The sequence below is a fragment of the Dipodomys merriami genome, unplaced genomic scaffold (assembly GCF_024711535.1).
Source record: "Dipodomys merriami isolate MVZ:Mamm:240054 unplaced genomic scaffold, mDipMer1.0.p SCAF_91, whole genome shotgun sequence".
Lineage (NCBI taxonomy): Eukaryota > Metazoa > Chordata > Mammalia > Rodentia > Heteromyidae > Dipodomys > Dipodomys merriami.
Window position 1 is genome coordinate 4,238,166 of NW_027206524.1, and position 20,735 is coordinate 4,258,900.

At 36.5% G+C, this 20,735-nt stretch overlaps 1 protein-coding gene across 1 annotated transcript in view; it reads left to right on the top strand.

Moving 5' to 3' along the window:
- LOC138821383 (probable ATP-dependent RNA helicase DDX10) overlaps positions 1–20,735 on the top strand; it is a 113,955-nt gene that overhangs the window by 42,974 nt on the left and 50,246 nt on the right. The window contains exons 14-15 of the mRNA XM_070013570.1: positions 16,319–16,438; positions 18,647–18,808. Of these exons, the coding sequence (XP_069869671.1) occupies positions 16,319–16,438; positions 18,647–18,808 (282 nt within the window). The remainder of the gene's footprint in view (positions 1–16,318; positions 16,439–18,646; positions 18,809–20,735) is intronic.

Here is a 20,735-nt window from a genome sequence, read left to right on the forward strand (position 1 = left end):
AGGAGCTCAGTAGCTCTGTCTTTACTTTTGGTCCAGAAAAATATTTGTAATCTTAGTTTCACTTCAATTGGTGAATTGAAATAAAATATTTTGACTGCAGTTTGAGAAATTTGACAGCCTCATATTAGATCCAAGAGTTATTTTGTATTTAATATATGTCAGTTTATTTCTTCATTGCAGACAGATTACTACCATGATATTTGACATTTGTTCATATACTTCTTGTCATGTGAATATCATAAAATGATTCTTTATCTGCATCTCAATAATATAATTTTGACTTTTACACTTAAATTTTGTGTGTGTGTGTGTGTGTGTGTGTGTGTGTGTGTGTGTGTGTGTGTGTGTGTGTGTGTGTGTGTGTGTGTGTGTGTGTGTGTGTGTGTGTGTGTGTGTGTGTGTGTGTGTGTGTGTGTGTGTGTGTGTGTGTGTGTGTGTGTGTGTGTGTGTACTGTGGCTTGAACTCAGGGCCTGTGCCCTTGCTTGGCTTTTTCACTCATGACTGATGTTCTACCACTTGAATTGTATTTCCATTTCCAGCATTTTGCTAATTAATTGGAGATAAGATTCTACTAGAAAACATTGTTGTGTGTTTTGTCATGTACAAATATATATTCTCTATAGTATTATTTTATTTTACTTTATTTTATTTTTGTTGATTGTGGGGCTTGAACTCTGGGCCTGGGTGCCGTCTCTCAGCTCTTCAGCTCAAGGCTAGTGCTCTACCACTTGAGCCACAGCGCCACTTCTGGTTTTCTGAGTGGTTTATTAGAGATAAGAGTCTCACAGACTTTTCTTGTCTAGTCTGGCTTTGAACCATGATCCTCAGATCCCAGCCTTCTGGGTAGCTAGGAGTATAGGCATTAGCCACCAGCGCCCGGCTCCTCTATAATTTTACACTGTCTTATGCTGTGTATTATTTCTCTATCCTAAGAAGATATTTTGTATGTGTGTGCTTTATTTTATGGTTTGTGCTATGGCAAAATATGAAATTACTAAATGTATTGTTTCATATTGTTTTTTGGTATCATTTGAGACTGGATTTGGATATCCGGTCTCTCTTCTCTCTGGTGAAAATCAAATACTGCTCATTGTGAAGAGACCACTGCCTCTTCCAGTAATATCTACCTTGGTAGAGCCAAAAAAAATGTATTATTTATATAATTAGATGGCCAGTACTATATAACTCTTGGTATATAGAACTTGGTAAGAACTCTCCTTACCAGTCTGTACTTTATTAAAGTACCGAATAGCTTTAGGAGTGACAAGAGAACATTGTGAAACATTTTCAAAACCTATTCAGGTTTAGACATTGGCTCATTTAAATGGTTAGTATTGCCAAATACATCCAATTTAGAAAGAAGTCAAATAAATGTGAAAGCTGTCTTTAGCTCATTAGAGGAGTGAAGGAAACATTGTGACTCTGAGGGTTAGTTGTCACAGGAAATTAAATGGAAATGAAAAAGTTAATAATCTTAAATTGGTTTTGCTCTGCATACTGACTTTTGAATGTGACGAACAATGGCAGATGGATCTATGAAGGCTTTGACCTTCACAAGGGAGCACATAGTTCACTTGACAATTGAGTGAAAGTATAAACAAATGAGTGAGGTACAGTGTATTTAATGGAGGAATTGGCCAACAAGTGATTAATCAAAATGATTTTCTTCTATTCAGATTATGTAAAAAAAATGTGCTGTTTGTGTGGCTTTCTCCTCTTTTTTCAAAAGGATTCTGCGTTTACTAATCTGTTCCAAAATATAATTTACGGTCTTTGTCTTGTTTAATGGCATTACTGGTATTCCAAAGGATGCTCTGTTGGCTTACTTAGATGTAGACATTGATGACCAAGACATTTCACTCCTAATCAAAGGCACTGGAAGGTATTTCTTTGATTCACTCCAGCCAAATTTCTACCAGGGACTCTTTTGGTTTTGACTCTTGAAATGTTACATTAATAGGTATATAAACATCCACATGTTCTTCAATCTCTGTTGTAGTATGTTATCAGGCCTTCTGGAGTTAATCATCCCAAAGCATAGATGAGATCATGTTATTTCCTCACCACCATGATGGCTCTCACTCTTGGACATGATAAAAATCCAATATGGTAGATTGCTTTTCCAAAATAGGCAGAAAAGAAGCTTCCATTTTATTCATTTTGCTTTATAATGTAATATTAATATTCCTTCCATAAACAGGGGTAGGAAGGGGCTATGTTTCTGTTCTGAATTCTAGGCATGTTTGCCACCAGAGGGAAAGATGCTAATGTGACTTCCTAGTCTATGTCGTAAAAATGATACCACCTCTGCCCATCCATCTTTGGATGCTGAATGCAGGGACAAAAGCTACTACCATGTTGGGAGAGAAAGCCCACAAATACCTCAGTCTGGGGTCCCTGCTAAGCTCCCAGTGGATAGCCAGCATCAGCTGCCAAATGAGGGATCTTTAGAGGTGAACCTTTAGCCCCCCGTTAAGCTGCTCAGTTGATGGGGTACCATGGAGCAGGAACGAGCCATTCTTGCCAGATCGAGCCTAAACAAGAAAGTTATGAAAAAAAAAAGTCATTTTAATTTTGATTTCAACAAAGTCAACTCTGATCACTAGTTTTAAAAATACAATTGAGTTTTGACAAATATTTATGGCCTTTTCCTGCTGTTACATTTAAATTTTGAGCATTTTTATCATTGAAGATTTTTCTAAAAGCTGTCTTGGACTGAAATGAAAGATGCTGGTCACCACCTCCATCCTCTAGCAGCTTTTTTGCTTATTGTTACTATGTTTTTGCTTTTTCCAGACTATACTAGTTCTATACTAGTTCTGTACTATTTCTTGTCCAGAACAAGTAAACACGACCTGAACATCTTTTTGTGGAGATAGGTTTTCCTTTCTCTTGAGTAAATGCTGAAGAGTGAAATTACTGGGTTCTTGATAGTATTAATTAAAAATTTTAAGAAACTGTCAACCTGTTTTTCAAAGTGATTGTGACTTTTGCTTGGCTGGCAGAGTAGGATAGTTCCAGTTACCCCTGCATTTCTTGCCAGCTCTTGGTATTACCATAAAAAAAAATGAGTCGTCATAGTGGGTAGAGAGGTTTATCACATTGCTGTTTTAATTATGTATTCTGGTGTGTAATGGTGATAACAGTCTTCTTGTGCTTATTTGCCATTTGCGAGTTGGCTTGGGTGATGTGTTGATTGAAATCTGCTGTTCGAGAGAAATTGGGTTGCTTACCTTTTTAATTATGTGATTTTAAGATTACTTAAATATCTGAATAGAATATAAAGTTCCCAAGGTATCAAGCAGTTTGTAAAAAATGTTTTTTTCTCCAATTCTCTGTTTTCTTCTTTTTTTATTTGAAGCACCGAGTTTTAAAATTTGATAGAAGTCTGCCTATCAGTTTTCTGTTTTTTGACTTAGAGCTTTGTTATTCTTTGTCTTCATCCCAAAGATGTTTCTCCTGTTTTCTTCACAAAGCTTCATATTTTTCAGCTCTTGCATTTAGGCCTAAGTCCAATTTTGAGAAGTCTTTCTCCTAAGCTGCAATAGTGATGAATGGCAAGGAATCCACACTAAGATATAACAAATAAATGATTTCTATTACCAAAAGACCCATTCTAGGAGACAGAACTTTGTCAAGTAAATAGTATATTGCACATGTGACTAGAGTTTCAACAGTTTTATTTATAAAACCTTTCAGAGTTGAATTTAGTATACAATTTGCAAGGAGAAGTGTGCCTTTTTCATAGCAAGTAAAATTCTGGAGAGTGCAAATACTCTTATTGGCCCACAGCAAGTGGTTATTTGTGACAATTTGAGAACCTTTTCAAATCAGGAAAGGTATAAATAAATAAATACATTCTTTGATTGCTGATAGGTGACCTTGAGCCTGAAGAGGAACTGAGAGGGCTTCATTTTGCTACTGTTATACTTTGTCACTTTATCTGCTTGCTTAGCCATTCCTCATCAATGGGCTTAAGGGAATAGAGTGTGTAACCTCGTCTTCCTTGTATTTTCTTTTGGGGGAGGGGGGGTCCGGTCATGGGGCCTGAACTCTGGGCCTGGGCGCTGTCCCTCAGCTCTTCAGCTCAAGGCTAGTGCTCTACCACTTGAGCCACAGTGCCACTTCCAGCTTTTTTCTTTTTGCTTATGTGGTGCTGAGGAATTGAACCCAGGGCCTCATGCATGCAAGGCAAGCGCTCTACCACTGAGCCACCTTCCCAGCCCTCCTTGTATGTTCTTAAGTCTTTAAATTTTTCTAATACTTGTTTACTCCCTACCGTTTGCTCTCACTCCATCTATTTTAATGCATTGATGCATTAAAATTGATACATTTCCTTTCTCTTTTCTCCCCTCCTGCTGATATCTTCCCAGACAGTCCTTCTTTTATATTAAGGTCCTGTCGTCATCATCATTTTGTGAGAATTTGAAACATCTTGTACCAGACTTACGTATTAGTTAATGGACAATTACAGGGAAAATTGTGTGAGATGATGCTTATGTGTAATTTTAGTCAGCAAAAAATATATCTGAACCATTTATCTGAATATTGTTATTTTCCCCATTCTTTTTCCTCTGCTGTCTGTCCATCTGTAGAGATGAAAATGTTTTGGTGGTTGTTTGCTGCACTGTTTTGTCAGGTGTATGCTGAAATTCATACATGATAATGTCGTAAGTTGGCAGCAGCCCTGACTGTGCTTAGGTGCCAGTTTCCATGTTGTCACACGAAGGAGGATGAGAGTCCGCCTGCACAGAGGAGTTCTCAGTAGTTCTCAGATTCTGCACTAGGATGTCAGAATGGCTGTTATGAATGGGATGTCATAGTGTGATATTTTTTTTCAGTTTTGTTAAGAGAATTTTTAGATCAAAGCTTTCTAACAATAATTAAGATAAAACAAAAGAATTTGTCTTCACCTTCACTTACTCGCCTACCCTGTGAAGAGAAATGACATATTTGGTAAAGAATCTGCCATGGAATCAGCAAGTAGGTTTGTGTTGTGTTAGCTTGCTTTTCTCCCTTCCTTAAAGCGTGAGCTAAGTGTATGCTAAGTGTTTTAGAAACATGTTTTCAAAGTGTCTGAACTTGTGAAATTGTTAAACTACTTTAAGATTGGAAGTAGCTTGGTGTTTGTAGAGAAAATTCTGCTAGATTAAATGTCAGAAGACCTGTGAATCTTGAAGATACTATGTTGTTTTCTCTTCATGAGCAAGTTTTCTTACCTCTCACAGCTCCAATTCCCTCATAAACCCTCTTGTGAAAATCAGAATATAAAGTATATAAATAGAAGTATACAAAGATGTAGAATAGTAGTTTTTGTGTTTGATACAGTATTATTAAATCAGTTTACATTTTCTTCTCCATGAAAAAATTTATACCCATAGTGTTCTGAATATTAAGTTTCTAGAATAGGCCATATTCTTTAAAAAAAAATTCTCCTTATATGTATACATCTAGTTTTATTAAGAAAGATAGCAACAAATAAAAAACTGAGGTAGACATCTTGCCTGTCTGACAGCTTAGCTATACAAATCAGCCCTTAGTCTATTGAGGTTTTCCAAAGGTATTCAAGTAGCTCATAATAGTGACTTATTTTTTACTCGGTTGTAGTTTTTGGTCTTTATTAGGAAGTTTTGATCCCTGTCATCCTAAATTTAAATTAATGAGGCAAACTCTGAGTTTTGTAATGTCGTAACTCCAGCATTAGTGGAGAATTAATTGCATTTTAATAGAATTCCTATCATTTCACCCTATTTACTATATTTCATTAAAGCTGTGTCTTCAAAATTAGTTTGAAATAAATCATTTATTTAGAACAATTAAGTTTTTCAGTTTTAATGGAGTCAGCCAAATCTTTCAACATACTATCTAGTTTAAATAAAGTATTTAAAAAAGAATAATCTAGAATATGTTGTAAATAGTACTGAAAATGGTACATGTGAACTTGGAAGTAGCAATATTAAATGCCAAAGATTTGTTGTATGTTCTGATATACTCTTACTCTTTTCTTTTCTTCCCTTTTTTGAGTTACTGCTTCTAGTTTTGATCCTCAAGCATTATAATAGGGATGTATTTATTAGATGAATAGTTGTTATTTTGCATCCTGCTGATACCTGTTTAAGAAATTCTAGAAACCAACATTGGTTTCATTTATTATCCCGATCTAGAGTTGACAGTTTAGGAGTCTGTTACAAGAGGAAATATGATTTGATGGGATGATGCAATGTTTTTGTAATGCATCACTACTCAAGAGAAGTTGTTTTTACAGCATTTTTCCTCTCCCTTGTTCCCTCCTTCCATGTGACTTTTGCTTTCTATTGTCTCCTTTTATCATTGTAACTGTCTTTTGCACATGTCTTTTTCCCTGTCTTGTTCTATATATGCTGTTGTTTGGCTCACAATCATCCTAAAAGGATGCCACTGAACTCTTATTAACTCTCCCACCCCCAGCTTTTATTTACTTGTATCTGTAAATTACAATTGTCTTTTTCTTATAGTGGCAGAAGAAGAAAATTCAGTCTGTCTTTTGTTTTTTTGGTACCAGTATAGACCTTCAAAGGTAATACTGAATTTTGGCTAAAACATTTTAGATTGGGATTTTGGGCCAGTACCAACAGCCTATTGTGTTGGAGATGACATAGATACTATTATTGTTTATATTCTGTTTGGCAGACTTGTGTTTAGAACCTGACTCTGTCTCTTATAGCTGAATAATTAAATAATAGCTGAATAATTAAAAGGTAAATAAGACAGTCTCTCAGGTTCAGGCAAAAGGGTAGTTCAGATGAGTAAATAAAGTGTAAAACATCGAGCCTGATATCTGACACAAGGCACCTCTAATCAGCTACAGTTCCACAGAGTTTGTAACCTCTTCATTTGTCAACTAAGTAGTATCTGGATTGATATTTGTCACCAACACTTAGGACATTACACAGTGTCATAAGGCATAAGCTTTATTGGGAAAAAGAGAGAAACCAGAGTTTAAGCATCCTATTGGACGCATCATAGATTTTCACTAGTTGAGGTGTCCTGTTTTCTTTCTCCCTTTTTATAGAACAAGTAGAAGTGGAGTATCGATGTTATTCACATGTAATTAAGCACACATACTGTTTGGGTACTAGACATGGTTGTGGGTTCCTGCAATCATGTGAGAAGTCCACGTAGGCTGAATGTGGGGAATTACCTCCTGTAGAAGGCAGCATTTGCCCTGTTGTATTCAGTTGTGTACACTCACTATCCAGGTGACTTACTAGAGTGTTTCCTAAGGTCACTTTTAGACAGTGGCACTTCTCAAATCACAGTATTGTCCAGAGCCAGTGAATTCCTTTTCTTGACAAATAATTGTCAAATATGAAATACTACATTTATTTCTGTTATTTAAGCAAGTTAACATTAGAATAGATAAAATGGAATGTTTTTCGGAGACTTTAAATATTTTAAGAGAAAATTGATCTTGATTAGCCCAGGCTCAACTCAGCTCAATAACTATTGATTTATGGGTGTAGGTACTTGTTGTAGGAATTAAAAGGTAAACAAGACAGTTTTTAACCCTTAGAGAGTTGATGTCTAGATGGATGAAGCAGAAGAACCTCTTAAATGCAAATAGAGTTAAGAAATACCATATTTAAACATAACTGAAGGATAAAAAAATGCTGAATCTTATAAATCTTCTTTTGGGGGAAGAATTTCAAGTTTATTGACAGCTCCTAAATAAGACAGTATGTAAGAATAGCAGAAGGGAGAGTAATTTCTTTTTAAAGCAATTGACTGGCACTATAGAATTTGGGATTTCTTTGAGGATTGTGTTTTTTTTTCACTAGATCTTAGTGGCAGTTATATTTCCTGAAAATAATACATTTTATTGTGACTAATTTACTAACAAACTAGCAGGGACTCTTCCAAGGTAGGAGAAAAACTAATTGAGTCTGAATCTGTCAACAGCTTCCAACTGTTGTCAAACTTTTAAGAATAATTAAGTGCTATGGGAGACATATGGAAATTGTATTAATTGCTGCAGGCTCAGCATATAATTTATGATGGAAAAACATAGTAAAGCATTGAAGGATATCGTCCTTTTCATTTCTTCCTTATAAATGCTTTGCTTTGGAAGACAAAAAAAACAAACAAAAATCCCGGGTTGAGTCATATCTAAGATTCTATGCAAAGAGAAAGGAATTCAATTAATTCCTTAAAGAATTCTTAGGGGCTGGGAAGGTGGCTCAGTGGTAGAGTGCTTGCCTTGCATGCATGAGGGCCTGGATTCGATTCCTTAGCACCACATTAGCAGAAAAAGTCGGTAGAAATCCCAAATTCTGTATTGCCAGTCAGTTGCTGTTGCTCAAGTGGTAGAGCGCTAGCCTTGAGCTGAAGAGCTGAGGGATAGCACCCAGGCCCAGAGTTCAGGCCACATGACCGACAAAAAAAAAAAAAAAAAATCTGTTGACCAGCTCTTTGCATTTCATTTTTTTGAAGTCTTAGTATTAGACCTTATATAAGAAAAGATTCTCAGGGAAGTCTAATATTGAGATGTTCCTATCTAAAATACTATGGTGTCAAGGAAAGAGCATAAAGTAGCTTTTCAGAGGTACAGAGTTCTGATCATGACTTAACTTTCCAAGGTGTGTGTGTGTGTGTGTGTGTGTGTGTGTGTGTGTGTGTGTGTGTGTGTGTGTGTGTGTGTGTGTGTGTGTGTGTGTGTGTGTGTGTGTGTGTGTGTGTGTGTGTGTGTGTGTGTGTGTGTGTGTTTCATGAGGGCATGTATCCATATGCTTACTTACATTTGTGTGTGGTAATGTTTCTCAAAGTATCTTCAAGGAGCCTTTTGTCCTTCTGAGTTGTGTAGTTAGTAATATTTTAAATCACCATTGTTTGGTTTGCATACCACCATTTTGTAAGAATAATCAATTTTTAACTATTAGGTAGCATCGTAGTGCACTTTGTTAAAATAGCCCTTTTTTTTTTTTTCATTTAATGCTTTCTGCTTAGCTAACATTAGTCAACTTTAACTCCAAGGTAGAGCTTGAAACTTTTTTGCACATAGTAGTTGTGACCATGGCTTGGCCGTGTTTCTGTTCAGTTAATTGATCTTGATGCGGTCTATATATGTCTTGTGATGTCAAATGTCAGCCATTGTAGACAGATGTCATACATGGGAATCATAGATAAATAGTAGAATTGATTGCTTTACCTCTGGGCACCGACACAATGGCTCCAACACCTCTTAAATGTTTAAAATATCATGTCAGAAACAGCTGGCTAATCACCAAATCCCATTTTAGTTTTGTTCTTCGTGAAGGCTTTAAAAGTATTGCTGATTTTTTTTTTTTTGGTAGTTTATGAAATACTTCTAGAAGGATTCCAAAAGTTGTAGGAGTCAACAGAATAGCCAATTTGGACACAAATTAGAAATGAAATCAACACTGTCATTTTTTTTTTTTTTTGAAACCTTGAAAGAGGCAAAAATGTATCAGGCTCTGTTTTCCTAAATTGCTTCCAGCTGCCTACTTCCTAATACAGAAATATTTATTAAAAGTGGCAGGTTAAAAATTGGATTCCTAAGGCAAAGTATGGCTGGTCCCATAATTGTGTTAAAGAATAGAAACTATCTGAGATTTTGTCCCTTTAGTAGCTTTATTTTTTTGGGAGGGACATGGTATGTAGCAAATACATACTTACTGCCAGCAGAACAGAACACTACACAGCCTAAGCAACTGTCCCAGGGTGTGAGACCCAGCTACAAGGTGCTGTGAGGTGGAAGAGATCCAGCATGATGTTTGTTGAGGATGACTTTGGGACAATGGCAGAAGCAAGGCCAGTGAACCTCTGTGACTTAGGTCATGTGGAGGAACTTAACTTCCTCCAATCTGGATTGTACCTGTTTATATCAAGTTTCAAAGATATGAGGCACATTCTTCACATTCTTGGCACTGGTAGGTATAAGTGGGTACATTAAAAAGCACTAAGATCTCCTCATAAATGCCCTCATACCTCTCTGTTTTTGTCTACTTATAGTATGCTAGGAAATTATTTTGGGACAGACAGGCCAGGGTTATAGGATTATAGAAATTATATTGGAGATATATTTAAAAGTTACTTTTTTTGTGTGTCAGTCATGGAGTTTAAACTCAGTGCCTGGGTGCTGCCTCTGACCTCTGCTGCTCAACACTAGCGCTCTACCACTTTGAGACATAGCTGAACTTCTGGTTTTCTGGTGGTTTATTGGAGATAAGAGTCTCACAGACTTTCCTGCCCCGGCTTGCTTTGAACTGTAATCTTCAGGTCTCAGACTGCTGAGCAGTTGGGATTACAGGTGTGAATCACCAGCACCCAGCTAAAAGTTACTTTTTTTACACATTCATTTGTTAAGACTGCAGGTATGCAGACTTAGGAAGAAAATTTATTAGGTTAAAAAAGAGTTTCTGAGGGGCTTGGAAGGTGGCTCAGTGGTATAGTGCTTGCCTTGCATGCATGAGGTCCTGGGTTCAATTCCTCAGAACCACCTAAGCAGAAAAAGCCAGAAGTGGTGCTGTTGTTCAAGTGGTAGAGTGCTTGCCTTGAGCTGAAGAGCTGAGGGACAGTCCCTAGACCCAGAGTACAGGCCCCATGACTGACCAAAAAAAAAAAAAGTTTTTGGGTTGAGTGACAGTGGCTCACACTTGTAATCCAAGGTACTCAGGGGGCTGATATCTGAACCTCATGCTTTGAAAAGCCAACTGTAGCAGGAAGTCTATGAGATTCTTATTTGCAATTAATCGCCCAAAAGCCAGAAGTGGAGTTGTGATTCAAGTGGTAGAGCTCTAGTCCTGAACAAAAAAGCTTAGAGTCAACATCCAGGCCAGGAGGTCAGGCCCTAGGCCCAACATCAAAAAAAAAAGAAAGGCAATTTCTATTAGGAAGGCCACTTAGAGTCCATGCCTTATTCTCCTTAATGTGAAGGAAGGAAGTTGAGCTCATTGCATGTCTGTGCAATGTTGGGGTTATGGGGGACAGTGGGAGCGGAAAGAAACATTCAAGAGAAAATTACCTGTTTTTCTATGCTTGCTGACCTTTTAAAGATTTTTTAAAAGTGAATCAGAAATGATTTATAATATTTTCTCATTGTTGCTCAACATAATATTAACCACTTTTATCAAATTATAAATTACATTTCCTCACTAACCATATAGGGATAGAAAAATTAGTATTTACTTGTGCTTTGCTTTGTAGTGTATTCAGAGCTAATCATATTTGAATAAAAGATTAACTGTGAAATGTAGGCACTCATCTATATGATTTTGTATTTGGAATAAATATAATTATGTGTTTTGTAATATAAAAACTAGAAGGATTTCTAGGTGGTCTTCTAGATATACGTATAATCCATGAAGTATCTGTGTAATGTAACAAGTATTTAATACAAACTTCATAATAGCTGTGATATCATAATGGAAGTAGATTTGGCGTCTTACAGTTTGAAATAACACATTTAATATTTAAAAATCATGTTTGGATGTGAAAGCAGGTTTTTATTTTTGGAGTTAAAGTATACATCAAAATAATTGCAACGATGCAACATTTTCTGGTAGGAAAAGCAACGACTCAACACTACCATGAGAGAAAATACCCTTCATTTTCCAGTGATTGCAGACAAACACCTTATGTTCTTTTTGCCATACATTAATGAATTTTAGACTAAACTCTAGGATTTGGTATTCAGAATTCATTGCCCAGGGTAAAATCTAGAGATTATGTATCAGTGTACCAAGGATAATACTGTGATCACACATCCTGTTGTAATTTTATATCCTCCTCTGGATTTGGATTAACCTAATGATCTTGCTATTTGAAATAACTGGGAGTGGAAGAAGTGCTTGTTGGACAGCCTCAGATGAAGAATTCTAGCTCCATTTTAGAATGCACTGCATTTGCTGGTACTATTTTTATACAGTGAAGTAACAGGTTTGCGGCTAAGTGAGAAAATAACTAAAATATTAAACCTCTTCATTAATCATGGTAAAAAAAATAAAGTATACATCAAAATAAAGTCTAAAAGCAACCTTTTTTTTTTTTTAAACAATACTGAACTCAGGACCTTGTCCTTGCTAGATAGACACTGTATCCACTTTCGCTATGCCCCCAGACCTCTTGTTTAGTTTTTGAATAGAGTCTCACATTAGTGCTCAGGCCAGCCTTGACTGTGATCCTTCTGTTTATGCTTCCATTTAGCTGAGGTGATGGGCACACCATCACACTGGTTTTTATTGTTGAGACAAGGTCTTGCTGACTTTGCACTCAGACTAGCTTTAAACTGCTTCCCAATCTCTTCCTCTTGAGTAGCTAGGGTTATAGGTATGAGCCACATTGCCTGGCTATGAAAACAATTTAAAAAAGTAATGGATTGAAAAAGTTGAAACCTACAAAAGTTTCTCAAATAAACAGTCCTCATATACATTCCCCCTAAACTGGTAGAACTGTAAAAAAGGAAGTACCAAGTCAAATTAGGACTGTTCAATCTTCTAAGGCAGTTTGAACAGAAATCCTATGAGAATTATAGATTATAAACAACACCAAACACTGGTTAAAATCATGCAACACTGAGCAAATGCTTAATTAATCTGAGCTTCAGATTTTAATTTAAAAGCAATCAGTAGGGATAAGATTTGACTTTGCTATGAGTGGAAAAAGAAGCTATGCATATTTTACTTATTCTTCTTTCCAGAACTATTTATTGAATGTTTCATAGATGCTGTCCTTTCTGTAATGCACTGGAAATAGAAATACAATGCAGTTTTTTAAAAAATCATTCTTGGAGACTGTAGTCTATTCTAGGAGGAACAAAACAAGAAAACAAGGGATTGCGATAGAATCACCCTTAATAGAGTCAAGAGTGAGTGCAGAATGTCTAAAAGGCAGGAGCAGTTGCAGTCCATTCCAGAGATAATATATCTGAGACTTGGAGGCAAATAGTGCCTTCATCTTGAAATATTATATTTACAAATTTACACGTATAGCCTGGATAGATTACAGTGTGCTTTCTATTAAATTCTAAAATGTGACATGCATAAATGTAGGCATTATTACAAAGGAAAGTCCTATGAGATACTGTTTTTAGACTATTATAGGATCTCTTAGGTAGTCTTGTTTCATCTATATTGATACAGATGTATGGGTCTTGAGTTCTTTCTGTGTCTCTGCACTTTGTATGCACCACTTACTCTGTTTTCCATCCTCCCCTTCTAGTGTTCAGTAATTCTGGGACTGTTGCTGTGTTGGAATTCTGAAAACACAATTTTTGTTCTTGTAATAACACTTTAAGCTGATGTTCTACTCTGCATGTGACTTTAGAAAACAGTATTTTAGATTGTGCGGTTAGCTATTTTTAAATGGGCAATCAAGTAGTAATAAATACATTCAGATTGCTCTGCAACTAAAATCCAGGGTGTTTCTTACATTGCAGAACATAAAATATCAAACCCATCATTCCTGATTTTATTTATTTTTCCTGATTTTTAAAGCTATAGTTTTCAAAGATTTTACCAACATGCTTTAGCTACTAGATGGTGATAGTGTTAGGTTTCTTAAAAGATTCAGATAGGCTTTAAAAGAAATGATCATGATCAAATGCGTCTATGATTTACACTATAAAATTAGAAAATACTTGTAGTTTGATAGGTTTAGGATTGTTAAGATATGAGGCTTCCGGGCTGGGAAGGTGGCTCAGTGGTAGAGTGCTTGCCTTGCATGCCTGAGGGACCCCCTCCCCCTCCCCCCCCCCAAAAAAAAGATGCAGGATTGGCAAAAAAAAAAAAAAAAAAGATATGAGGCTTCCATATCAGACATTTTGGCTTTTTTTTTTTTAAACATGAATAAATTTGAGTAAGGCTTGACTATTTTAGTCAGTAGAAATATAGACTTAGAGAAGCAGTTTTTATTTTATTTTATTTTATTTTTTTGGTCCGGTCGTTGGGTCTGAACTCTGGGCCTGGGCGCTGTCCCTCAGCTCTTCAGGTCAAGGCTAGTGCTCTACCACTGGAGCCACAGTGCCACTTCTGGCTTTTTTCTTTTTGCTTATGTGGTGCTGAGGAATCGATTCCAGGGCCTCAGGCATGCAAGGCAAGCACTCAACCACTGAGCCACCTTCCCAGCCCCGAGAAGCAGTTTTTGGTAAGGAATGTTCTCATCTTTGACATGAGTGTCTGAGACTGTAACAGATCATCTCTAAAGTTGCCTTTATGGTTGAATTATCCCCCCCCCCCCAACTTTTAGATAGTTTTCATTATAAACTATTAGTCAGTGGCACATATGGGAATCACTTAAAGGAGACATAATCTGATTTCTTTGGACTCTCTAATTCCAACTTTGATCTCTGCTTCTCATCTAAAATATTACTGGTTTTCTTTTCCCATTGATTTTATTTTGAGTCTTCTTATTTTACCCTTGTGATGGGAGCCATGATTGTTTTTGTGACTGATAGTAATGGTGGTAGTTCTTTATCTTCCAAGTTCCTTGAAACAACTTCCTATGGCTATCATAGAATCTTGAGGACAATTTGATGCTTTATCAGTTTGTGTTTTATATTTTTCTCTTAGCCTTTTAGTGTACGTGCTTAAGAAATTCAAATTGAAACAAAAATTACATTTTGATATTTTGTGTCTGTCTGCAAATTTTGGCGGCTACAAATTTTATTCTTGTACCAATAATGTAGTTATGTAGTCACATATAACTCCCCCAACAATAGATATACTTTTTATTTTTTATGCCTTACTGAATAGAAATATAAAGTATTAATGAACACATTCTTTATTTCCAAGAGCTGTTATTAAAACTGCTAAAAAAAATGACTTGTAAGAAGTTAAATTTATTCCTAAGAAATCTTACAGTTGGAAAAGTATTTATAGAGTACAGGACAAACTAAGAAAGCATTTTAAGAAGTTACATTAAAATCTGCAATAAACAAAATAGAAGAAGATAGGAAAAAATTACCCAGAGTGGCAAAAGCCTGAACATAACTGATGAATTGCAGAGAAATTTTGAAGCATATTTAATGAATGAAGAGATGACTTAGAAATAGCACCACAGAATATAGATCATACCCAAGAAAATGATGCCTTTGAATAAATGTTCTGTCAGAAAAAAGATACAAGTCAATTTAAAACTTCCTTGGATTTTTTTATTCTACCTGGTGGACTGACAAACTCAAAGCATACTACTTTGCCTGGAATAAGCAATGTGGAGAATCAACTCTTCTTGAATTTTTGTTGGGAATATAAATTTGCATAACCTCTGTGTAGGATTACTTGGAAATATCTTTCAAAAAAATTTTTTTTTTGGTGTATGTGTTGGTCCTAGGCCTTCCAAGTCAGGACCTAGGCACTGTCCCTGAGTTTTTCTGTTCAAGGGTAGTGCTCTACCACTTGAGCCACAGCTCCACTGTTGGTATTTGTTTTGGTGGTTAATTGGAGATAGGAGTCTCACATACTTGCTTGCCCAGGCTGGTTTCAGCCTCCTGAGTAGCTAGGATTACAGGGATGAGCCACAGGTGCCAAGCTCTTTCAGAATATAAATGACATCTTCTTGGAGTGTTTTGTCTTTCATAAAGTGATACTACATGTGTATATGAATATACATGAACAAGGCATTGCAAGAGGTAGCTTTTCTAGTAACTTTGTTTTTCGTATATATCTGAAAAATAAATCTCTGAGAGGATAAGACACTTCTTGGGAGGGAAACTGAGTTTGCTAATAAACAGGCCAAGAAATATAATTTTTAAGGTAAATATCCTTTACAGAATACATGTACATGTGTTATCTCCAAAAATCAATAATTAACAACACGGGCCAACAAACATATGAAGAGACGCTCAACATCATTAGCCATCAGGGAAATATAAATCAATGTGACATTCAGATTCCATCTCCTCTCAGCCAGAATTTCTGTAATCAAAAAATAAACAACAGGTTTGAGCATAGTAGTCACCATGGTAGTCACCCATTTGGGAGGTGGAGATTGGGAAGATTGCAGCTTGAGGCTAGCCTATGAAAAATTTAACAGGACTTCCTCTTAATAAGTCAGGAGTGATGGTGCATGACTGTAATCTCAGCTACATAGCAGATGTATGTGGGAGGATTGCTTTCCAAGGCTGGCCTGAGCCTTGAGCATCGAGAGTGTCTGTCATCAGTTATTATGTCTTAATAGCTTGATTTTTAGATATTTTGTTGCCTCTCCTTGCCAATGAGAGCAGTAAGTAAGTGCATTCAATTTTGGGGATACATTAGTAGAGTTAAAATTAATACAAAACAACTGTTTCTCAAATCATCTCTTTTTTTGTTTATTCTCAAATAGAAGAAAGAACCTTCTAAAGCCAGTGTCAAGAAAAAATTAACCAAAGTTGCTGAAGCAAAAAAAGTAATGAAGAGAAATTTTAAAGTGAATAAGAAGATAACCTTTACTGATGATGGAGAGGTAAGATTCTGTAAACACTTGTCTAGTGATTCTAGGGTTTGTCTTCTGCTGACTGGCTACTCATTACTGAGAATGTCGATGTTTCTTGAGGGCTTACCCAGCCGTTCCTCTCATTATTTCTGGAAGCATTTCATCAGCCCTGTGCTGTGGAGAAGAATTTCTCCTTGTCAGTAAACTGAGATACTTACTGGTATCCTGACATAGGTGGTTATGAACTTTCTAAATTCTGTTGTTTTTTGTTTTTGTGCCAGTACCAGGTCTTGGACTCATGACCTTGTACTCTCTCTTTTTTGCTCATTGCTGGTGCTCTACCACTTGAGCCATGCCACCAAGTACAATACTTGCTTTGTAATCTCACAGTCCATTCATTTGACTGCTATCAATGTTTTCTATTCTATTTTTCTATGAAGGAAGATATTTTGTTCACTTCTACACTCAATATCTAGATGAATGCTTAATGTATGATAAAGCTTCAGAATAATTTGTTGAGAGCTTTTTATACCAACTAGTATCACCATTGTAGATTTCATTACATCATCACTGATTTAAATGCTAATTAAGCGGACAGTATCCAAAGGACTATGCTTCTTCTTTTTCTTTTTTTTAAAATTTTGAAGTTAGGAAGATTTGGGTGTTATTTGGGGGTGTAAAAAAATGAGATGACAGATAACAAAATCTATAGCATGCTTTAAAGTTGCTGGAAGTGGAAAGCACTATTAATGATAAATAATAAATCTTTATGAAAGCACTAAAAGAGAGTCGAGCACGAGAGATGCAGGCTAAACTAAAATGTAGTCATATCGCCTCTGATGTTCCCTGCAAAATAAGATGAGTGCTCTTAGTGTAATGAGGTTTCTTAGTGTGCTGTTAACTGCACAGATTATACCAATTAGCTCCAGGGTGATTGCAAATCTTTAACTATAAAATGTTTCACTTATGCTTATTGCTAATAGGAGCTGTTGATGGTTCTGAGCCACAATTTCTGAGCCACAATTTAACTTAGATTGGAAGCTCAGAAAGAACTTCTGCTCTTTGTTTAGCCTGCAGAGGGTATACCTTTTTACTCTGTGATATTCATTTGGATGAGGAGTCTGAATGAGAGATGGCTTTTCTTTGCTACAACTGATCCCCCTGGCTGCTTTGGGCTCAGTGATTGCTGGAATGGCCAGTCATGCAATAATATCTTTTAATGCATTGGTTGCTGGAAGTTGAGAATACAGTAATCCCATCTTGAAGAACAGCTGTGGTGGTTGCAAACTTGAGAGGAGGCAGGGCCTTGTGAACATCTGGGAGGTTCCCATTAGCTTGCAGATCAATAAACGGGCTTTGAAAACAGTGGCACCTATTTAAATTCTTCTGGCAACTAGTTATTTGATAAAAGAACCATTTTTGTGCAAATTGTGTAAAGCTTTATATAATGGTTTGAGCTACAAATTATGGAGTCAGCTCTTTATTTTTCTGGAGAGGACACAAGTATACAGAGAATAATTTATTCAGCATTATACAGTAGGCTATTGAAAAAGCCAGGACCTTTAGCCAGAGTCCCTCCCAGTTGCATGCCCTTGTCTGCCTGTCCTTGTCTGCCTGTCACCTTGTTCCTATCTGTAAATGATGTGTGCAGAGTCGTGTGGATTTGAGCAGCCTGAACGAATTTTCACCTTTAGTTTTTCCAATCCCATTTCCTATAATATTGGCTGCTAGTGCAATACATTGATCAGCTTTGAGGCCCTGTGTACTATGTCACATACTATTTCGGGCTCTAAGGATAAATAAACAAGACATAGCTGCCTTCAGAGTTAGTTCCGATAGGAGAAACAGGAAAGTAAAGTCAGCACAGCAGCTTAGTGGGCTCTGTTAGGGACACACGCAGATGCCTCAGTAGCCCACAGGAGGCACACACTAGTCCTGCTCTGGCAGTCCTGCTCTGCACAGGTCTTGCTCTGATTTCAATGATGATTTTGAGTTGAGTAATTTGAATAGATATTAAAAACAAAATTGGGAAGCATTTCTTCTCTGCAGCCACTTTCTCCAAATAATTTTGTGAACTTGTGCCTTATTCCCCTTAATTAGGAAGTTTATAAGAAAGTTCATAGAGAATTGTAAGGCAGGAAATGGTTACATACTAATTTATAATGATTACATGGTATTATTTGGTTTCTTGAAAGTTCTTTTTTTCCCCACCACATACTTAACTTTTTCTGTCTGTAGTTGGTTCAGCAGTGGCCACAAGTACAGAAATCTACCACAAAGGATACAGAGGAGGAAGATGATGCTGGTGGTATCAACTTAGAAAAAGCAAAGGAAAGACTTCAGGAAGAGGACAAGTTTGACAAAGAAGAATACAGGAAGAGGATTAAGGCAAAGCATAGGGTAAGCATTCTATCTTGAATTAATAGAGTGACATCTAGTGTGTCTCTAAATATGCCTAAATAATAATTTGCTATTTGTTCATGATGTTATTATTTTTCTTCATTGTTTTCTCAGGCACCTTTTCTGTGGCTATTTTATCATGTCTATTCTTTTTATACTTCTGTTAAGGTAGTATAAAATACTTGTTTCTGACTCAAGTAGTGTTAGTGAGTTTTTAAATAACAGTCACGTATCACCTAACATTTTGATCAGTGATAAGACTGAATATAAATGATGGTGGTCCCAAGTGGTTATGTTATATAAATGTGATGTTGCAGCTGTCTTGGTTTGTGTAAGTACAGGCTATAATGTTTGCATAATACTCAGGCCCAGAGTGTTACTGGAATTTTTATGTTGAGGTAGTTCTTATTTCACATGTAATTGTAGGAAGTAAATGTTCTCCATTACTATAATTTTGCCATCACCATAATATTTTTTTTTTGGGGGGGGGTCTGGTCGTGGGGCCTGAACTCTGGGCCTGGGCGTCTGTCTCTCAGCTCTTCAGCTCAAGGCTAGTGCTCTACCACTTGAGCCACAGCGCCACTTCCGGCTTTTTTCTCTTTGCTTATGTGGTGCTGAGGAATTGAACCCAGGGCCTCTGGCATGCAAGGCAAGCACTCTACCACTGAGCCACTTTCCCAGCCCATAATATTTTATATATGAAGCTGAACGATATATAGCCTTTTAGGATTGGCTTTTTCATTTAAAATTATTTTCTAGTGATTCACTCAAGTTGTATCAGCACTCCATGGTAATATGTTCAAGTTCTTCCATCTTACAATAGAAGCCTAGGGATGCTTACTAAGTTAATGTGTTACTGTTGACTCTTTAACGACCTGCTACCTGTCTCAAACTACCAAATATTGTCTTATAACAGGAGGCATAAAAAGGTAGAAGGTGATAATAGGAGGAGAGAGAGTGACAAATAATGTAAATTATTCATCTTTCCAAGCAGGGTCATTGGTTTAAAAGCATTATGCTTGGTAGTAGTTTAAAACTTGGTATTAATTTATTTTTTCCACAGTGTTAATTGTATAAATTTCTGCATATTAGTGCCGGGATCCATTTTTTTTTAGTAGCTATTGCCATTTAAAGTCTAAGATAGTGGTCATAACTAAGAGCCAACTTACATAATTAGAAGAATTTTACTAAGATCAGAAATATTGACATTGACCACAAGGATCTAATGTCGTCTGGTTTCCAACTTTACAATCTCATTATGAATAATGCTTACATATAGAAGAAGAAGACCTTCTTGTATACAAAAGACCCTCTTGTATTAATAATGCTGTGACAAGTCTTTGTGCTGTTAATAGCTTCCATTTTTCCTCTTCGTTTATGGAATTAAAAAGCACATTATGGTGTTTGAGAAGTGGGTTGGTTAGACTGCTGGATAGGCTGGAAGATACCTGACAGGATTGAGTCACAGCTTATATCCAAGGCCCATCATGTGGCTCAGCATGTAGCAGCTCAGTAAATAGTCCAGGGCCTTAACTAATGATGTTTACATGCCAATTTAATTTTTTTCTCCTGTCTTCATATCCTTATTCCAGTTGTTCCAGTTTTATAAATAGACTTCTCTTTTTGTAGTTGGTGAAATGAAACTTTGTACAATGGGTAACAGATGAAAGTTTTGGGTATTGTTGGGAGGAATCTGAGTTTACTGAGATTTTGTTCTTAGAGGGCACAGGGGTCTTTAGGGTTTAAAAATTTTATAGCCATTCTTTCATGTATTTTCATTAAGGCAGTTTTCTGCCCTGAGAAAGATGTGCTAGTAATACTGAAGATGTCCCTCTTTCTTGTTTGATAGCTGGAGACTCTCTTCTTTACTAAATTATCAAGAGTTGCCAGAGACCCATTCAGACAGGTTATGTTTCCATCACCTTCT